Source organism: Pteropus alecto, unplaced genomic scaffold (assembly GCF_000325575.1).
Source record: "Pteropus alecto unplaced genomic scaffold, ASM32557v1 scaffold120, whole genome shotgun sequence".
Lineage (NCBI taxonomy): Eukaryota > Metazoa > Chordata > Mammalia > Chiroptera > Pteropodidae > Pteropus > Pteropus alecto.
The window spans coordinates 1,006,413-1,027,033 of NW_006430061.1; the positions used below are offsets into that span (position 1 = coordinate 1,006,413).

Consider the following 20,621-nt stretch of genomic DNA (forward strand, 5'->3'; position numbering starts at 1 on the left):
TTCTTGCATCAGAACTATCAGAATATTCATTAAAAATGTGCTTTACTGGGCTGTGCTTTAAACTGGCGGTCCCCAACCTTTATGGTACCAGAAACTGGTGCTCCTATGAGAATCTAATGCCTGATGATCTGAGGTGGTGCTGAGGTGGTGATGCTAGCGCTGGGGAGCGGCTGCAAATACAGATGAAGCTTGGCTCACTCGCCTGCCACTCACCTCCTGCTGTGCAGCCTGGTTCCTGCCAGGCCACAGACTGGTACCGGCCCATGGCCTGGGGGTTGGGGACCCCTGGAATAGAAAATCACAGAGACTCTTGGTCCTCTGTAGCAGGGCTTTTCAACTTGGGTTACCACCAGGGTCACTGGGGGTCTTCTCTCCCCTCCTATAATGTATATATGTTCACCAGGTTCACCATTTTTTTTTTTTATTACTGTTTGCTTGTTTTGTATTTGTGAAATAATGATATTCATCCAGAAATTGATAAAGCATGAATATATAATTTAACAAATAATAATAGACCACTGTTATACCAACACTCAGACCAAGAAATAGAGCTTTGCAGCAGCCTGAAGCCCTCGGGTGTCCTCTCCCAGTGCAGGCCCTTTCTGCTGGAGATAACCACTTTCTTGACTTTTTGGATAATTTCCTTGCCTTTTTTTTTTTTTTTTTATTTTTTTAAGTTTTCCTACCTATGTTTGAATCTCCAAATACTTTAATTTTGCCTGTATATAATACTGTGTTTATTCTTTTGTATCTTGCATCTTTTCTTCAATATTATGTGTATGTAATTAAGTCACATTATTGCATGTAGCTATATAGTTCTTTCATTTTTATCGGCTTATTTTCTTGAATTTAATGTTGTTTACTTTTTTATTAGATAATACTCTCAAAGGGTGCAAAATCAAAAGATATATTAAAAAAACCAATAAAATGTCTCCCTCCCACCCTCTGTCTCCAGATATTCTATTCCCTTCAGTCTATGGTAGTGTTTGTGTTTATCTTTCTGGGCAGGGGGACTTTTTAGAAATTGGTGATTCTGAGATCTTGTCAGGGTTGGGAACTGCTGGTGCTCAGAGAGCCCAGAGGGATCCCAAGACTGTGCAGGGACGGTGAGTGACTCGGTCTGAGAGCTGCGGAGGGGGCAGATGTTTGTTCTTAGGCAGGGCGGGGGTGCGCTGTCACAGACCTACCAATAAGTGCAGAGTCGCCAGCCTGCTCCCTCCGTGGTGTGCTCTCCACAAGTGGAATAAGGGCATGGACCCAGGAAACCTACGTTCAGGAGCTGGGGACACAATATATATAAGTAACACTTTGAAAAATGTGTGCATCCAAGAGAAGAATGGAGTTGGATCAGAGCCATCCCCTTTCTTTACAGCTCAGCCAGGGGAAATGTTGGCATGTTTGGGCTGAAGTGGTCATGCTCTGCAGGCCCGAGGTGTCCTGTTCTGGCCCTTTGGGCCCCCAGCTCCCTCTCACTGGACACTGATTATGGTCCTTTTTCTGAGCAGGAAGACGAGGCACCTCCCAGGCCCCCACTCCCTGAGCTCTACAGCCCTGAGGACCAGCCACCGGCCGTGCCACCTCTGCCAAAGGAGGCCACCATCATCCGGCACACCTCAGTGAGGGGCCTCAAGCGGCAGTCGGATGAGAGGAAGCGAGACCGGGAGCAGGGGCAGTGTGTGAACGGGGACTCGAGGGTGAGCAGGGAGGACCCTAGAGTTTGCCCCAACGTGGGCTGGGAGAGGGAGGTGGCATGATGCTGGGCAGGTATGACCACCTCAGACTTTGCCTGCAGGTGGAGCTCCGATCATACGTTAGCGAGCCTGAGCTGGCGACCTTCAGTGGGGACACGGCCCCAACTTCCCTGGGACTCGTGGGCCCTGAAAGCAGGTACCAGACGTTGCCAGGCAGAGGTAAGGCAACACTCTCCATGCAGGCTTTCTGGGAACCCCCACCACTACCAACCACTGCTCCCCAACCCTCATCCAGCACCTTGGACTCTTCTGTGCAGCTTTGGATCATAGCATGGGCAGCAGCCATCAGGGAGCGCTGGGCTCTGTCCTTCCTTCCTATGGCCCACATCCCGATTGTCTTTCTCTTTATCACATCTGGTTTTGGAAATAATGACAGTAGCCGTTACTATAAAGCTTGGCACTGTGTTGTGTTTAACATTTTATATTCACTTAGTTAATACTCATAATAATCCTATGAGGGAAGTACTATTATTATCCCCATTTTAGAGATAAGAAAACTAGGGCTCAGAGAAATTAAGTAATTTGCCAGTTAGCTAATAAGTGATGGAGCCAGAATCCAATCCCAGTATTCTGGCTCCAGAGCCACTGTACCCTGCAGGTGGGGATGTTTGGTGACTGCATCAGCTTGGTCATCTCAGGCGTTCAAAGTGTTATTTCCTCTTCTGTGTCACTCTAAGACTCAATAAATCCTTTCTTTAAACAAACAGTTTTCTCAATTGGGCTTCATTCTTACTCTCTTCCCCTATCCTTGTAAGATGGAGGTGGGAACAGACTCTGGCCCTTAGGCTCACCATATCCCATTTTTCCCAGAGCCATACTCTTTCTCAGAAGTTTTCTTAATCGAGGCCTCCTGGAACCCCTGAGCAGGTGGACCACACTCCCTCATCTGTTCCTCTCACCTGTTCCCCGTGGTCAGGCGCTTTCTCCCACTGGCTGGGTGTGGATGCAGAAGGACACACAGCCATGGTTCCGGCGCCTGTGGGGTTGTATGACTCCCAGACCACCACAGTGTCAAGGCTTGCTGTGTCTCTGCAGGGCGTGGGCTCTGGATTTTGCTGAGTTGGGGCCACAGCAACCGTTGACACTGTGCTTTCATTCATTATGGTACAACCTTTCATTTAGTATGGCCTAGGGGTGTTTATCCATGGCAGTATTGGTGACATTTTGGGCAGGACAATTCTTTGTTGCTTGGAATTCCCTGGGCATTGCAGAGAATTTATCATTCTCGTTCCCACGTGCTAAATGCTAGTGGTGTCTTCTGTCAGCAGGATGCCTATTTCCAATAGTTGGGGACCACCCCTGATGAGAATCACTGCTAGTGGAGAAAGCACAAGCCGTGGCACCAGCCAGCCAGGTTGAGGCGATTCCTCAAAGCCATAAGAGCCAGACATGGGAAGCACATGGTCAGCCGCTGCTTCTCTTATCCTCTCTGAGCCTTAGACTGTGCACCTCTACAATAGTTAAGTAATGCTTGCTATGTAGGGCCAGTGGGACAAAATCTATAAACAGTGACTGCCCTGTTACATAGTAAGTGCTCAGTAAATGTTTGGCATCACTTTCTTTCCCTTCATTTACTCATTCATTCATTCAGTCAATCAGGCGTTATTAAATTTGCAGTCTAGTTAGACAGGTATGTGGGAGATAACTGATTCTGCCGGGGGCATTTAAGAAACCTTCACACAGGTGGGACATCTGAGCTGGATGCATGTAAGTTCATTAGAAAAGGGATGAGGGCATTCCTATCCCTCCACCCTTTCTACCTACCAAGCAGCCCCGGTCTTCTGCGTGTGAAGGAAGACTAAGGTAGCCCACAGATCTATAGGGACACTGTCCCCTATTGGGGACAGAGGATACCCTTGGGCTGGCCCCTCATCCTCTACCTGGAGCCTCGCTCTTCCAGGCCCTGGCGAGGAAGAAGAGTGGGTTGTTGGTTGGGCCCTCTGGTCCCCTCACAGGAGCAGAAGTGATTGGAGGGGGCCGTCGGCCTGTCCACCTCACCACAAATACACTTGCATTTCTCTTTCCTCCAAAAGGGCTCTCAGGGTCCACATCAAGGCTCCAGCAGTCGTCCACCATTGCTCCCTACGTCACCCTCCGGAGGGGTCTGAATACCGAAAGCAGCAAGATGACCTTCCCTGTGAGTGGCCTTGAGAAGTTGGAGGAGCTCACTGCTCCATTATGCACAGAGGGAAGGGCTCCAAGGGGGATAATGATTGGTGATCCTCTGAGCCCTGGAGATGGCCTCTGAGGTGACCTCAGCCCCTCCTGAGCTCAGGGTCCCTGTCACCATGTGCTCAGTGATGTGTTTCCCACTGCCTACCAAAAAGGGCATCATGCTACCCTTTCCATTTCCTGAGCACCGCCCCCCCTCCCGCCCCCGCCACACGTCTTTCTTCTCAGCCTGTCAGGCTCACAGGAGGGGGCCCAGGACGTCTGCATCCTGAGTTCTGACCTCATCATGTGCTGCATGTATACCTGAGTGGATGGGCCTAGGCCTTGGTGTCTGCATCTGCAGAATGGGGTGCTGCCCAGACAGCCTGTGAGGGCTGGGGTATCATGTCCATGAATGTGCTTAGAGTATGGGTTCTCTATGGCTGAGAGGAACCCAACTAGATCGAGTGAATGAGTGTGTATGTGTGTGTGTGAAAGAGACAAAGGATGGGAATGAAGCCAGCGGGTGGCTGCCCTCTTTGTTCCCCGCCCAGCTGCTCCATTTCTCACCCCTTCCTCCTCAGAGACCCAGGAGTGCCTTGGAGCGCCTGTACTCAGGGGACCACCAGCGGGGCAGGATGACTGCGGAGGAGCAGCTTGAGCGCATGAAGCGGCACCAGAAGGCCCTGGTCCGCGAGCGAAAGAGGACGCTGAGCCAAGGGGAGAGGCCGAGTCTGCCCGTGTCCCGCTACCTCAGCCAGCCACTCCCTGGAGATCTCGGCTCAGTATGTTAGGAGAGTCCAGGCAGGCGGGGCTGGGACAGGGAGCAGAGCTTCCCCAAGTCCTCCAAACACAAGCTCGTTACACCCCTGAGAGAGTGGGCCATTGACTAGATGGAATTTATCAAAGTCCATGCCTTACACCTGGACAGATGGTTCAGAGAACATCCCACGGGGCTGTTTTGTCCACAAAGCAAGACAGGTGTGACCTGGTCAGAGTGTAACCCGGAACCAGAGTAGGAGTGAGACTGTCACGGCAGGAGCATAGGAACCAGAGAAAATGTCCAAAGTCAGTTCTCTGAGCTGAATTTCAAAGGGGCCTTTGTAGGCATTCAGAGTCTCTCAGCTTAATCAAGGATTTGGGATTATGTACAGGGTTCAAGGATTTGAGGAGTGGAGGAGGAAGACGGTGATATAATTTGATGAGGAGGAGCACAGCCAACCAGCCTCTCCAACGTCCAAGTGGATGCCCTGTGGGGCAACTGAGCACAGGGTCATGTCCCACTACTCAGGGCTGTGGTCTCCCACCGCTTGTGGTGCTGACTGGCCTCCTGGTGCCCGAGGAGAGCCAGGGAATTTGTGCTGCCCCCTGGTGGTGCTTACAGGCACTGCACCCTGCCCACGGTCGCCTTCGGTCCCTTTTGGAAACATCCCATGTGACTTTTCCCTGTTGTTTGAAATCCAGTGTTTCCCTAGACCTCTAGCCTGACTCTTCTCTCCCTAATTCATTGCACAAGCTCTTTTGCTTTTAGTGTTACCGCTCGTTGCCTCTCTAATCCTGCCTGATTGTGTTTACAGAAGCTTCTAATTTGCATTGAACATTCTCTAACTGGCCTGTGCTCTTCATTACTGGGCTTGTAATAGCAGCTCTTGTCTCCGTAGCCTAGCGAGCATTCCCACGTGTGACTCACCTTTCTGCTGTGCCCTTCATGCAGGCCTACTGACTCGTAATTCACTCATCCCAAAAGCCACCGCGCAGGACTGAGCCAACCTGCCACCCGAGGGTCGTGGTCATTGGCAGAGGTCTGCACCTTATGAATTTATCAAAGTCCATGCCTTACACCTGGACAGTAGGCACGGACTTCGGCGATTGTACATTTGAATAAATTCTACCAAGTGGAAGGTGGTCCAGTCTCATCACATAATTTCTTGTGGAAAAAATTTTTGTGTTTCTAGTATTTAATAACTTGAATAGATAGCAGGATATGTTCTGTATCCACAAGGCCTCTCTGCAGCTGTTAGCTCAGACACCAAAGGAGTAAGACCCAGGACACTCATATCCTGAAAAGCTGCAAAGCCAGTAACTTCTAAACTTTATAAGCAAATGTCACATGGGGTAACACTGACCTTTTACAACCCGATGTCTCAAATGTAGAAAGTTTATCTAAAAATCGTAACTTGAATACCTTGTAATTTCTCTCTTAAAAAAAAAGACTTGTGTCAGTCTCTGTATCAACGCCAATAAATGTGTTGTTTAATGATAATGGATTGGCGTGGTTCTTCCCCAGGATACACTGTAGAGCCTAGTGATCTTTTTCTGTTTGTGGAAACAATCAGGCCGGGTTTAAATGAGGGCTTGTCTCTATCTGGGGCAACTGTGAGCGTGTAAGAAAATGTGCTTTTCCTTTGTGAATCATTAAATTAATTTTTCACTTCTGAAATATCAACCATTTAATCCTTTCATACCGTGATTGGAAACCATCACTTAAGAGCAATTACATTGATTTGGAATCAGCATTGAGAGCTTGTGCTTGAATGGGTGATATGTAAGGATATGGCTATGGGTTTGGATCCTTGGGGGGACTCGTGGGGTCATCGAAGAAAATTGTGACTGCTTGGGGCTCTGTGAGGGATGTGGTGGGAGGGAGGAGGTGACCTGGGATCGTGAAGCACCTGCTTGGCTTCTGCTCAAGAGAAGAGAGGCTTTGAGCCTGTTCCCTTCTCTCGAAACCTGCTCAGCGTCAAAGGCCTGTGAGGATGCGGGCCACAGGTGATTAGAAAGGCTGCCGCGGAGCTACACAGTTGTGCTTGGATCTTGAAATGGCCAGTTAGATTTTCCTTATATGAGGAGACATTTGTTAAAAGGTTGATAGTGAGGAACAGACTTGGAAATATTGCATTTGATTTAGCATTTCGATTTTATATGGTTTCTTTTTCTCTTTTCCTAACTTAAAACCTGCCCCAAATAGATGCCGTGATACGCAGAGGTTTATCTGCCTCACCGACCCCAAGCTGTTCTTGCTTGGACCTCCCCAGCCCCATTGTGGGTTCAGTACCCCCACTCCTCAATGTATCCTGTCGGGAATACCCATTAGCGAGGCCCTTGGCTATTCCATGATTTCTGAGCTGAGACGTATGGCCCCTGAATCAGAAAGCCTTCATGACTGTGGGGCAGCAGAAGGGGCAAATCTCTCCTCTGGAGCTCTGTCCCAGGTTCTGTTTTGGGGTCACCCTCTTGGACCCGGGAGCCTCCTGTATCCCCGGGGACCATTGTGAGTCTAAGGTTGTGGGTCTTTGACCTGTGCCCTGGAGTGCATATTTGAACCCTCGGGGGATCCAGGTCAGAGAGAAATCAGTCTGGAATCAGGCTGTAGAAAAGGGACAGATGCCTCATCCTCCGTTACACGGACAGTTACGGCATATAGCAAGGACTACATGTGTCATAAAACTGTTTGCCTTGTTTTAGAGGTGAGGAGGTTGAGGTCTGTGGTCACACAGCTTTTCCCCAGTGAGTCGCAGGCCAGGTCCATCTTCCCAAGGACACCAGGACCTGCGAGACCCATCCAGAAGGGGACCGGCATGGCTCCTGGAGCAGTCAGAAAGTGACTACATTTTACCCTCTTGTTCTGTTGCCAGTGGAAACGCGAGCAGGACTTTGACCTGCAGTTGCTGGACCGGGCCATGCAAGGGGGAAGAAAGGACAAGGAGGAGAATGGCTGGTTGAAAGTGCAGGCTATGCCTGTCACTGAGTTGGACCTGGAACCACAAGACTATGACTTGGACATCAGCAGAGAGGTGAGGGCAGGGGTTTCCTTCATGCTCCTCGAGGAGGCATGGCCTTTGGGCCCCCAGTGGCACTGAGGGGTGTTGTGCTGAATGGGGACAAGGCTCGGCTTCATTGTGGCCCAGAAGATAGGATGGATAGCAGCTCGAGACAATAAAAGCCCAGTGTCCTGATGCAGATTCAAATCTGTATCTCTCTGTAATTTGGGACAAGTCATTTAACCTCTTTGTACCTTGTTTTTCTCGATGGTAAAGTGGGTTATGAGGGGGATTAACTGACTCAGTGTGTTGCCCGGAGGATTAGGAATGATCAGAAGGTGGTGAGTACAAAACCCGCACAAAGTAGGCATGTGATGAGGTAATTATTATTAGAAAACATTCTCCAGAAAACCTGGGGATGGCCTTGCAACTGGCCCAGTCAGGTCGACTTGGGCAAGAGGATTTAGGGAGAATGGGGGCTGTGTTTGAAAGTCACAGATGAGATTTCCAGCCATGGCTGAGACTAGGAGACCTGCACAGTTCTGGTGTGAATTCTTTTGGCGCCCTCTGCTGGCTTAAATATATCATGACAGACAGGCCTAGGAAAGCAAGTAACCCCTGGATCACTCGCAATCAGGAACGTCTCAGGAGAAGAGAAAGGGAATCAGAGAGTGACAGACTCAGGGTCTTTGAGACAAAGGGTGGTCTCCTGCGGCCTACTGTGTCTTTTATAAGCTCTGTAGGACAGAGTCTAATGACTATTTGGTTTACTTTTGTCCCTCTAGAACTAGATCTGCACAAAGTAGGTGCTCCATAAATATTTGCTGAATGATAACTGTTGAATGAAACATGCAGTGGCCTACAGATATCCCAAAAACATTTGTATGAGGACTTGCCTGGCCTGAAACTTCATAAGAGGAACTGCTCTCACCACATGAAGGATAGGTTTAGCGGCATGTGGGCAAATTGACACCTCTGGAGGATGACTTCTGGGGTCAGCTGGGGCTCCAGAGCTTAATGAGTTCCATGTCCTTAGACCCTTTTTTGTTTGGCACCTCTGAAATAGCCAAAGGTCTGTACTTTCTCAGATTCACAAAAGAAGCTTCTACATGCTGTCTTGGCAATGAAATTGCTTGCTTTAGTGTCCTGACTGGCCTGCCAGCCAGGGGAAAAAGTCCTTCCTTATCTCTAACCTAAATCCCTCCTGCTACAATGTAATCTACTTCCTCCTCTGGATCTGCCCTCATTGGAAACAACAGAGAAGAGCTTATTTCTTGACATCTTTCACCAGAATGAAAGGGTTGTCTGGGTTTAATTCAAGTCCAGATTTGCCCAGGGATCGGATTTAGCTTGTTTTTAGAAGCTTCAACCAGCCCCATTTTAATGTGCCGTTGTAGCCCAAGGAGGAAAAAATTCCCTGGAATGTATAAAAGTTGCCTTTAGTTTTCTTAGAGAGTTTTCACCAAGCTGAGGTTGCTACTGGGTTTGTGAGAGAGAGTGGTGGGGAGGAGTCAGGGCCCATTTTCCTCTAGAAACAATAGATAAGCATGGCTGCCTCCTGTCTATATCTGAGGAGCTTTCGTAGAGACAGAAATTACTATCACTTCCTTATATGCAACTACCTAGCCATCTACTCAGCCATCCTTTCATCCACTCACCTCACCCACCCATCCACCTACTCATTCATCTATGCACCTATCTGTCCACCCATCCAAGGAGTATTTAGTGATAGACTATTAGGTGCCAGGTCCTTGCACAGACAGTGGAGAGACAAACAGAAAAGTGGAGGGAATAACAGTTCAGTCAGGGAAGGCATCTGGAGATGAGGTGGGAATGATGAGGAAGAGTCTATGGAACAGAGGAAGAGTGTCCCAGGCAGAGGAGCGAGCGAGGACAGAGGCCACATGGTGCGACCGTGTGGCTGGAGAGGCTGGCAAGGTCCAGCTCACGTTGAGGGTGGCATGGAGGATGATCATTTTATCCTGAGGGCTTCTAGTCCAGCTGTTTGTCTCCCCCTCCCCTCCCCTTAGCCTGTAGGTGCTTTCTGGTATAGTGGAAAGAACGTAGACTATGGACTGCCAATGTGATCTTGGCAAGTCACTTAACCTCTGTGGGCAATGTGTGCTTCCTCATGGGGGACAGGGTGGGGAGCAGGTCCCGAACCCAAACATCTGAGCCTCTGCCCACCTCTTGGTCCTCTCCTTAGCTGTCCAAACCAGAGAAGGTCCCCATCCCCGAGCGTTACGTGGAGCTGGATCCCGAAGAGCCGCCCAGCCTAGAGGAGCTGCAGGCGCGGTACCGCAAAGCTGAGAAGATCCGCAACATCCTCGCCCGGTCCAGGTCTGCACTCGCGCTGCCCAGGTTCTGGCAGCCCGCCAGCCCCGACCCCTGGGGTGTCTGTTGGGAAGGCCCTGGGCAAGCTGGCTAGGTGTGTGTTTAGCCAGGCCTCCTCACTGGAACGGGAAGGCTGGCACTCAGCACGTCACCAGCAGATGGGCGAAGAAGCTTGCCCGGGTTATCTGGGAAGTGCCGAAACACTCATAGAAGGCTCATCCCACGTCCAGTGACCCTGGCAAGTGCTGGGATGAAGCCAAGTATGGCAGTAAAGTGGACACAGTTGTAGCTCCCAGCGTTAGGGCCCCTATTCTCGCACACAGACCCGCAGACCAGAGCCAGGGGCTCCAGACTTGTCCCGAGGTGCCAGGGGCCTTGGCCATTTCCTAGGAGGCTGTGATGGGCCCCTAAGAAGTGGCTTTCCTGTCCCCTCAGCTTTCATAGCTTCTCAAATGTAAACCTGGTGTTTGAGGGCCTTCCATTCAGAGCTAAGGTAGCTGTTTCACACTTGGATTTAACAGGAGCCCAGAGCTGGAGCACTTACCTCGAGGTCTGTGATTTTTCCCAGAGAAGGAACAAGGCTGGGATTGTTTAGGTATTTGGGGAGAAGCACCTATACCTGTGTCTAGAGAGAGTGTAGACCGTTTTTATCTGATAACCCTTACAAGAATGAGATCCTTTAAGCCAGGAAGCCCCTCCTCTCCTGGGGTGGATGCCGGGGTGGCGGGGGCCCACAGCCTGCTTTCTGGCCCTCCTGCAGCATGTGCAACCTGCAGCCGGCCTCAGGCCAGGACCGGAACAGCGTGGCCGACCTGGACTCGCAGCTGCAGGAGCAGGAGCGCATCATCAACATCTCCTACGCCCTGGCCTCCGAGGCCTCCCAGCGCAGCAAGCAGGTGGCAGGTGAGGCCATAGAAGCCAGCCTCCAAGGCTGGGTCCTACTCTCTGCCCCTGCGGCCCAGGGCCCACAGGGCCTGTCAGGGAAACCAGGTGTCGAGCTTGGTAGTCAAGAGCCAGTGGTGTGTTCTCCTGTCCCATGAACACCACAGGGCTCAGAAGGTGATGTGGGGCAGGCCAGGCAGTGGAGGGGCCTGCATCTCAGGAGTGTCAGAGGAAGGCCTGGGAGAGGGGGTCTCTCTTGCTCATTCTTCAATCTGGAGAATGCTACTACTCCGCTTTCTCTGAGATTGTTGGTTAAGAACAGGTTTTTCAGGCCTCTGAGCCAGGGGCCAAGGCTGTGGTTTCTGGCCTCATAACGGGGGCCAGCAGAGCCGTTGGTGCTTGAATTTCTTGCAAGGCAGAATGGGGCCTTCTTGTCCTCCCTGGGACCCCTGCTTTGGTCTCCAAATCAAAGCTGTCATTCACCTTAGGGTGAGTGACATGTGCCAGAAAGCAGGACTAGGGAAGTGGGACTTTGTCGGCCAATGGATAAAAAACAGCACTGTGGAAAGGGAGTGTGTGTGTGTACACGTGTGTACGTGCTGCATGCCTGGGTCTACAAGTAGCCAATGGATAAAAACAGCACTGTGGAAAGGGAGTGTGTGTGTGTGTGTGCACGTGTGTACGTGCTGCATGCCTGGGTCTACAAGTACATGTGCATGTGTAAAACGGCTTTCTTAGCCAGGAAAGAGACTCTTGACTCCTCCCTCCACCTACCACTCCCCTCCCCATGTGTGCCCTCACAGTTCACCTGGCACAGTTTCTCCCCAAATGCAGAGGCCGCTGTGGGCCAGGTGATGCCTTTGGCAGGTGTGCTCTCGGCCTTCTGGAGAGGTGTGGTCATAGAGCCTGAAGCTCTGTCAATCCCCACCAGTATTCCAACCCTGGCCAAAGGATCTGGAAGTGACCAAGGGAGCAGGGTCCTGAGGTGACCTGTCCTGGGGAGTCTGGTCTGGGAAGCAGAGCTTTAATGGTGCCTCGAGAAGCCATAGGAATGACCAAGGCCAAGGGGAGGGGCCGAGATCTCAGCAGAAGCCTGTTCTCTGCCCCAATGTCCTGATCCTACACAGAGTCCCTGAGATTTCTGCTGTCCTGACTCCCTTGGAAGACATACTGAGTGGACTGAGAATTCAGTGTGGCTTTTTGTGGCGGGGGAGACAGGAGATGGCTCTCCCAGACCCCTCCTTCTCATGATCCTGGGCTCCCTGTGGCCCACTCCAGCAATTTCGAGCTCCTCCCCATGCCAAGGGTTCCCGTGGGGGTACCCCCCAGCCATGAGTGCCCTCCTGTCCAGCTTGTGCTTGCTCTACCCATGTGGGCCTATGGTCCCTGGCTTCCTTACCACCAGCAGGCCCCAAACTGAACAGTTAGCAGGGCCACCCTCACTTCCCCGCCAAGTGGCCACCTGTGCTTCAGCCCTGCTTCCCTCTCGCTCTCTCTCCCATCCCAGAGACATATCTGGGATCTGCAGGCCCCGCAGATGTGCCCCTGCCCCTCAAGCCCAGGCCATTAATGGTGGGCGGCAGTGCTCACGCCACGCAGCCCTGCCAAGTGGGGCGTCTCGCGCTGCGAGAACAGACGGGGAGCCTAACACACCGCTTAATTCCTGTGTGCCCGTCTAGCGCAGCAGCTGGCCCTCCTCCCGCCTAAAGCCCCCCTGTCCGCCAGGACCGTGCCACCTTACCCCCCCTTAAGCAACGGACTCCACTACACCTTTGTCTAACACCTTCCAAGTAAGAGCCCCTGCCTGGCGTGCCCCTGCCCGGCGCCGTGCATGCCCCGCCCCTCCCCCTTCCGTTGCTGAGATGTTTGCAGTGCCACCTGCTGACGCTTCCTTCCTGTGGCAAAGCGGCCGCTGGGGAGACCACCTGGACCGGTAGGCAGGTGGGGGGCTGATGTGTTTTAGAAACTGCACCCTCAGTAGCTCTAATACAGTAGAGACCGTAAGATCCAAGCCTCCCACCTCCCAGAAATCTCAAGAGCTAAACCGCACCCCTCCTCACCCTGCTCTCCTTCCCGCGGCCAGGAGAGTGCAGAGGATCGGGGCCGCTTGGAAAGGAAGACTTAGCTCAACCGCTCGAGGCTTTGGCCAAAGAAATTGAAGAACTGGAAGACTGGAAAAGTCCAATTTACAGATGAGGAAACTGGGGCCCTGTGAGGGGTTGTGGCCTCACTGTAGGTCACAGGGAATCAGTGCCCATGCAAGGACTAGGACTGCCCTTTTAGTCACTTGAGCACCTTAGGGTGGAGAGGAAGGGAAGCTTCACGGAGAGGCCGCCCAGGGCAATGTGAAACTGGCCCTCAGCCATTCAGAAGGTTCCAGCACCAGCCCTTCTGAGTCCTCCCCACGTGAGCATTAGTGATGAGAGGTGGTGTGGGATTAGGGAAGGAACACGGGACCAGGATTCGGGAGGCCCGGCTTCTGGTTCAGTCTTGTGGCGAGTTCTTGTCCTGGGCCCATTGCTTCTGAGCCCAGTCGCCTCACCCTGCCAGGGAGAAGTCAGATCAGAAGTCTCAGCATCCTTTTTCTGATATTTCACCTCGCTGTCATTTTGTAGGGTTTCCCCCTCTCTTTCCTTTATATATACTTACGGTTAACATTGTTAAGTACCTACGGCGTGCCAGGCATTGTGCCAAGCATCTCCTTTGATCCATGCAACAACCCTATGAAGATGTTCACCCACATTTTACAGATGAGGAATCGAAGCTCAGAGACCTTGAGGGACTTGCCCAAGAAGTCACAGCTGTAAGTGTCAGAGCCAGGATTTGAACCCCTTCACTGCGAGCTCAGAGCCTTTGTTCTCCATCCCTACCCATGGACTCATCTGGGCGCCCCTGCCCTAGGAGCTCCAGGTGTTTGGACTAGGACAAGGGCGTGAAGTGAGCGGCAGAGTGTGTGCATAGGGGGGTGAGGGACATAGTTTTCGGCAGGTGTCAGCCCGGGCATTTACCCAGCCTCTGGTGGAGCCAGCAGGCCCTGCCAGCCTAAGAAGGAAGGAAGGGGCCGGCCTGCTTGGGCTGGGTTCTCGGGGGGTGTGGAATAGAGATCCTGTGACCGAAGAACCACGCGGAAATGCTCCAGCTGGGTGTTTTGTGAAGGCTGCAGAGTCTTGCTGGGGCTACGGTCGGGTGTGTAGTTTTTCCTAGAGATCCGAGTGTGGTGATACTGTCCAAGTCAGAGGCTGGGGTGAGGCTCTTGTCCTCTCCCAGCTTTTGGTGCCCCCGTGGATGTGAAATAGGCGTTTAATGCTCTTTTCAGAGCACTCCCAGCTTTTGGTGCCCCCATGGATGTGAAATAGGCTTTTAATGCTCTTTTCAGAGCACATCTGCATTTCCTCTCACCTCCCAGAATCCTCGTTAGAGGGTGGGTATGACCACTCTGATTTTAGATTAAAAAACAAAAAACAAAAGACAAGGCTCTTGGGGCCTGGCAGAGTTACCCCAAGTCACTCAGCGAAAGAAGAGAGAGGCCAGAACTGGACCCCAGAACCTTCTTTTCTCAGGCTTTTTGCTCTGTCAGAGCAGGGACCCAATTTAGGGGTCAGCACGTATGTGGCAAACTGCCTAGAAATGGTCGAGTTGGAGGAAGGGTGAGCTCGAGTGCCTGTGAGTTCTAGAAGCCGAGGGTCCCCTCGCAGCGGCCGCATTGCCCCAGCCCTCTGCTCTGCTACTCTGTGTCTGTCAGCCTCCCATTTCCTGTCACATGTGTGCGTGAACTTGCCCACTGCCTGCTCCCCAGACATGGGCAGGGTCCTGCCAGTTTCTCATTGTCTCCTGTGCTTTTTGCCAGCCCAGGCAGTGACTGACCCGTGACGCAGTGTGCGGAGGAGAAATCTGGAGCCAGGGTCCAGTGGAACCAGCTTCCTCTGAGAAGATTGACTTTTCCCCCTCCAAGGAAATCCCTTGCAGCCGAGCAGGGGTTCTGGCTGAGGGAGGGAGGAGCCCTCCAACTGTGGGTGTCGATGAGGGCTAGGTCCTCACTCCCACCCCCCGACTTGTGTTAGTTCACTCCTTTTTACATATGACAAACGCACTTTTGATACACACTACAATACTGACACTGTATTTTAAATCAGAATATATTTTATAATTTCACCTTAAGGGCTGAGTGGCTGGCAAGGTGAGCATGCATGATTATGGAGCTGCACATACAGATCCAGGGGCCGTCGGGTGGTAGGTGTGGGTGTGGGTGTGGGTGTGGGGGAGGACAGAGTAAGCAGAGGCCATTCCAACATCCGATGAACTCAGGTGAAGGTCGGATTTGAGAATGTTCCTCTGGTGGATTCCAGCAATAGGTTCATCAGTGTGCATCCTGGGGAGTGAGGAGCCCTTGGCCTGGTGACCTGCTTTGGGGTGTCACACTCCACTGGGATGGCGTGTGGAGCCCAAGTCTGTGCCTTGACCCCTGGGGTTTGGTTTCGGGGCAACAGTGTTGTCAAGAGTTTTGGCTCCCAACCTGCCCATGAGGTTGTCTCAGCGAAGGGCTCTTCTTAGGAAGGAAAAAAAGTAGTTTGCTTAATTAAAAAAATTCACTTTGAAATATAGAAAAGGTGAGAGGAAGCACCTTTTATTATATCATAAGCAATAAACTCCCAGACTGGGTGGCACCCACCTAAACCTGCTTGACACCACACTGGGCTGTGATAGGGATCCTGGGAGCTTTGCTGCCTGCCCCTGGAGAACCTAAGTCAGTTTTCCTAGGACTTGGCCTGGTGGCAGGAGGGCTGGCAGTGTGTCCCCACCATCCCTCACGGCCAGCAGCCAGCAGGGCCATGATGGCAGGACTTCGACTTGACTTCCAGCCCAAAATGAGGAAGGGGTTGCCAAGCCAGGCCCTTTATTTAAGTCATAAGCTCATGATATTCCGCATACAGAAAATGTTTAAAGGGGGGGGGGGGACCTCCATTGGGTGGAGCCACACTTTAAGTGGAAATTTGTCTTTGACTATGGTCAGAAAAAAATCTTGACTATATTTAGAAATTGACGTCTATTTTTAACTAACTCCATATGCTGCCAGTATCGACTTCATGACATTTGCCAAAATAAGATTTTATTTTTGCCTTTATAAGATTTTGTTGGAAAAATGAAATGAATATTTTGCAAGAAAAGTTAATTTAAATAAAAGCGTAATGGTTTGCAAAAAAAAAAAAAAATGTGATGTACAGATTAAAATATTAACCTGATAGACTTCTTGCCTCTTGCTGGCTCTGTTCTCGTGAGTCGCCTGTGTTAGTTTTTTTTCTCCATTTCTTTGGAAAATCCCCACTGTCAGTTCTTGATCCTGCTTGTGTTCACCTGTGAAAAGTTTCTCCTGATGACAGTTCCTTGACACTTGATTGACTTCGGAGGCCTAGGGGAAGAAGGCCTGTGCTTCTGGACCCCCGCTGCTGCTCAGGGTGTCCCCCACCCCTGTGGAGGAGCCACCGGGCTATGGACTCCCTGTGGGGCTGGTTTGGCAGGCAGACTGCAACCCAGGAAAGCAGGAGGGATGCCAGTGGCCCCCTTCCAACCCACACGCCGTGTGCTCATGCCAACGAGGTGGGTTAGTGACGGACCATTGCAAACTAGATTTGTATTTAATTCATTTTGACTTCTGACAAATGCTTAAAGCAGAAGGCAAGAGGCCAGTTCAGTTTAGGGTTGCGTATATTTCCAAGTTTGTTGTTATAGCAATTTTTCTCTGTTGCCAAGAAGAGCACCCGAGATTTAGAGTAACTTTCCAGTTATTTGAACTGGGGGAAATAGATTCCAAGGCATTCTGAACAGAGGACACTGCTGCTCTTTTAGCTACCGATTTCTTTTTGAATTTTAAAATAAAAAGCACCCTCTTGTTTTAAACATTACTTGGAGATATCTCCATAACAGATGGAAGAGGGTTAGAGGGAGGAGGCTTCCTCCACGACTGAGTGCAAAAGAGAAAAAACAAGGTACAGAGGGCGATACCCTAACACAAGTTGCTGTCTGTAGACCTTTTCTCTGGAAAACATGTCAGTGGTTTTCTTACTGTTGGTCTCAGTTTGTTTCAGACACACAATCCTGTGTAAGAGGGAACATGGCGACTCTCTAACTGTTCTCTCCAGCTCCAGCAGGAAAGAGGTACAGCCTGTTCTGTAAGAAGCGTGGCCCCAATTTCAATATTCAGAGAGCATGACAGGTCCCAAACTCAGACTCGATGAAGAGCACGCGCAGTTTGGAAAAGGTACGTTCCAGCTGCATCATGTATAAACAGGCAACGTGGCATAGTCCCCTTCTCAAACCCCTTGGGAGGACTCTTGTTACTTGAGGTAAGATGGGGCCATCTGTGAAAGTACTCGCTGACCAGGGACCCTCCAGGTGGGGAAGACTGGGAGACTCCACGTGGCCCACGATTTCAGCTTCGCTTATTTATAGGAGACCACAGAACCTGAGCAGTGTTTTAAATGATAGGATTATGGTTGATAAAAGGGGATGTGAGTGTGCTGCTTCTGCATCTATTGTTAGCATCCACTCCTGAGTTTTAACTTTAATCTGGGCCTAGGTTGAAGACAATGAAAACATTTTAAGATCTAATTTGAAATATAGGAGCTGGGAATAAAAGCTTTTCCTAATCCCCCCTTGAGCCTCCTGACATGTCCAGAGCAGTGTTTAGATGATTGACATTGAGATGTGCCCAAACTGATGGGGATGGTGAAAAATAGCCTTTTGTTTGCTCCCATCATTCAATCTGCCTGTCTATGTGTCTGGCTGTGGGGCGTAAATTGCCTTTAGCCCCCTTCCCCAGTTGGCTATCTTCAGTTAAGCTGGGTTCTCCAGAATTTTCCTGGCTGTTGTAGGTTGTAGTCTAAGGCCAGGGAAGCCTCTGTGTGTCCAAAGTCGGCTTGAGGGTGGAAGGGGCAGGGAGTGGACAGATGTGGACCCTGACTCAGCCAGATAAGAGTTGATCTTAAGCTTTGGGCGGTTTCCCCAACTGCAGTACAGTACTCCATGGCAAGTCCTTTTTTTTGTTCGCACCAAGGGTGGGAACGAAGCAGCAAATTATTTGTCTAATCCGCAAATCACATTTCTGAGACGTGGCAGGCAAATGCTGGGAGCCCTCTGCTTCCACTTCAGCATCAGACACCTGGGTGTGTGAAGAACTTGGCCCATGTGGATTTTGCGCCGTTATGAAAAGAACAAAGAGACAAGGCTGGGGGATGTGAAAAATGGCAGCCCCTCCCGGCCCGGTAAACATGCCATTGCTTTGCTGCCTCCACTCCAAAGGCGACCACTTTCATTGCTCTCCGAGCAAAGAAACCTTTCTTCAGAGCGAGTGGCGGGGTACAAAGGCAGAGTACAAATGTGTGCACATCACAGTCCCCGCAATTCCGTTTGAACAAGCATATTGATTGGGTCTGACCCTGTTACATTTTTTCCCTATTATTCGAAAAGGTGCATCTAAGTGTAGTGAATTGAACCAGCAGATCTGAACTTTCCATGAAAACTTTGCTAGGTATTTCTTTAGTTCAAAGCTTTTGTATTTTAAAGGGCATTTTTAATATGAGTCTGTTGAGTATTCTCTGCCACAGCCCAACAAGGGATGTCAGATGCAGATGAGGCTGGAGAGAGGTCATGAGTAAGGGTGGACATGCCTGCTCAGCGGAGGGTGCGGGTGTGGTTGGAGGGTGCCGACCAACCAGGAGGGGCTGTACTTTGGGGTGAGAGGCTGAGCCCCAGCTGTGGCACAGCTCACAGACACCCTAAAAAAAGATCTCTCTGAGCACCCTGGGGACAGCTTAGGGACAGGGAAGAAGCTTCCTAGTTGAGCTTCTCGGAGGCTTTTACGTGGACAGTCAGGAAGTGCTTGCTAGGGGCTCCTTCTCATGAACAAGGGTTTTGTCCCCATGAGTAAGGAAGGGGCTCCCTACTGCTCGGCCACTTGCCTTTTCTTACGTTGTGCTTTAGAAGTGAGAAAGAGTAAGAGGTACAGTCGCTTGGCGGAGGTCACGGAGCGACAAGCTGCCACTGTCCTTAGCCTCTGGGTTGCCATCGCTAATTAGTCGCAGATGGTTTCCCACTGAGCCCCATTCCAATCCTTAGCTGATTTGATGTCTTGGGAACATTTTGCTAATTGTGTGGTCCATAGCAATGGTCCTTCTTGCCATTCTGGGCCCTGGAATCACACAGTCTCATCCCCTCCCCCACCACACACACACACAGCGGGCTGTCCCAGCCCACTGAAGGCACGTAGCCCCCTCTGACTGAGTTCCTGGTTCTTTGTTGGTCTGAGTCTCTCTTTGCCTCTAGAGACCTCTTGGATCTAGAAACCACTTCCTTCCCAGGCCCAGAATCTGGGTTCAGAGACCGGATTGTCCCTAGGAAGAGCTGGAAAATTGAGTCCTGTGCCAAGAGAACCCAGGGCCTGGGCATCTCAACAAAATCCTTTCAGTGTCCTTGCCAAAGCTCCAGCCTAGAAGGCTGGGCTAGGGAGGTCGAAACAGAGTTAGAACCACAGTAATAAACAGGACTTCTCTGGGCATCTTCTCTGCCCACACCAGCCCCCTTCAGATTCCTCCCACCTAGTGCCGGCAGTCCCCAAGGATGTTTCACCTAGTTTCTGAATTCAGCTTTTTTGGCTGTCACTTTCAAGCCTTCCTGCTCTTTCCTGTGTTTCTTGGGGCCACACTAGCCAGGTGGGCACATGTGAGGTCCCAAAGACAGTAACAACTCAACTTCATGACCTCTGCCTCCTTCTGCTCACAGGGGGTTCCTCTTCCTGGGTGTCCTCTGGGCATTTCCAGGAGTCCCCAGGCTCATCTTAAGTGAGCTCAGGATAGTCCTGTCAACTTGGGAGTTCTCTCACTTGCAGCTTCTTGATGTCTTCTGGCCACAAAGCCACTCCCCCTGCACTCCCCTGAGAAGACGTCCCTGCCTAGCTTGCAGCCCTCACCCCAAGCTGCAGACCCTTGAAGTGCCAGATGAGTGTTTCGCTCCGCAGAGCTCAGCCAACCCCAGGCTGCAGTCTGCACACACAGCAGAACTTTTGCTCCCCGATTTTGTGTCTCTTAGGCCCCAAAGCAGGGCACGTATGCTCTCATTCACTCAGAGCCCTGGGGAGAACCACTTCAAGCTTCTGCTCAGGTGCTTGTCCTGGGACTCAGACACATTCTCAGTGTCTCCCTCTCCCCCGCCCTCAGGGGCACACATATCCTCTTTCTATTGCTGCATAGTGAATTGGCCCAAAACAATAACTTCTTATTTCTCATGATTCTGCAATCTGGGCTGAGCTCAGCTAGGTAGGTCTGCTGCTCCATGTGGTGATGTGGGGCTGAGATGTCCAAGGTGGTTCCTTCACTCATGTGTCTGGCACCCCAGCTGGGGTGGCTGGATGAGCTGGGAGCCAGCAGGCCATCTCCATCTTTCCACACAGTCGCTCTGTGTGGCCGCTTGGTCTTTTTTATAGCATGAAGGCATCAAAGTTGTTGGACTTTTTATCTGAGCTGGCTTCCAAGTCCAGCAAAACTTCCAGGCTTTTTGAAGAGTGAGTAGGTCTAGAATTGGCACAGGGTTAGTTCCTTCACTTTCTCTCGACCAAAGCAAGGCGCAAGTCCAGCTGGATTAAAGGGGAGGGAAATAGACCTTGCCTCTTGATGGGGAGAGTGGCTTGCACAGACAGGAAGGGAAGGAATAGATAAGTGGCCAACTTTGGAGACTGTCTACTTCAAAACAG

General features: G+C 51.1%; 1 protein-coding gene across 9 annotated transcripts in view; it reads left to right on the top strand.

Moving 5' to 3' along the window:
• The window catches only part of PLEKHA7 (pleckstrin homology domain containing A7), a 123,089-nt gene extending 107,000 nt beyond the window's left edge, over positions 1-16,089 (top strand). For 3 of the 9 annotated variants that reach the window (XM_015589625.2, XM_025046390.1, XM_015589639.2), the window contains 9 exons: positions 1,506-1,694; positions 1,793-1,910; positions 3,785-3,888; positions 4,487-4,687; positions 7,538-7,696; positions 9,870-10,003; positions 10,758-10,900; positions 12,559-12,669; positions 14,727-15,721. In XM_015589625.2, coding sequence (XP_015445111.1) covers positions 1,506-1,694; positions 1,793-1,910; positions 3,785-3,888; positions 4,487-4,687; positions 7,538-7,696; positions 9,870-10,003; positions 10,758-10,900; positions 12,559-12,659 — 1,149 coding nt within the window. In that variant the 3' untranslated portion in view covers positions 12,660-12,669; positions 14,727-15,721. Of the gene's footprint in view, positions 1-1,505; positions 1,695-1,792; positions 1,911-3,784; positions 3,889-4,486; positions 4,688-5,616; positions 6,166-7,537; positions 7,697-9,869; positions 10,004-10,757; positions 10,901-12,558; positions 12,670-13,629; positions 13,683-14,726 lie in introns of those variants that run through there. The other 6 variants (XM_025046384.1, XM_025046387.1, XR_003046128.1 and 3 more) reach the window with 5 other exon arrangements.
• Positions 16,090-20,621: the final 4,532 nt, after the last annotated feature.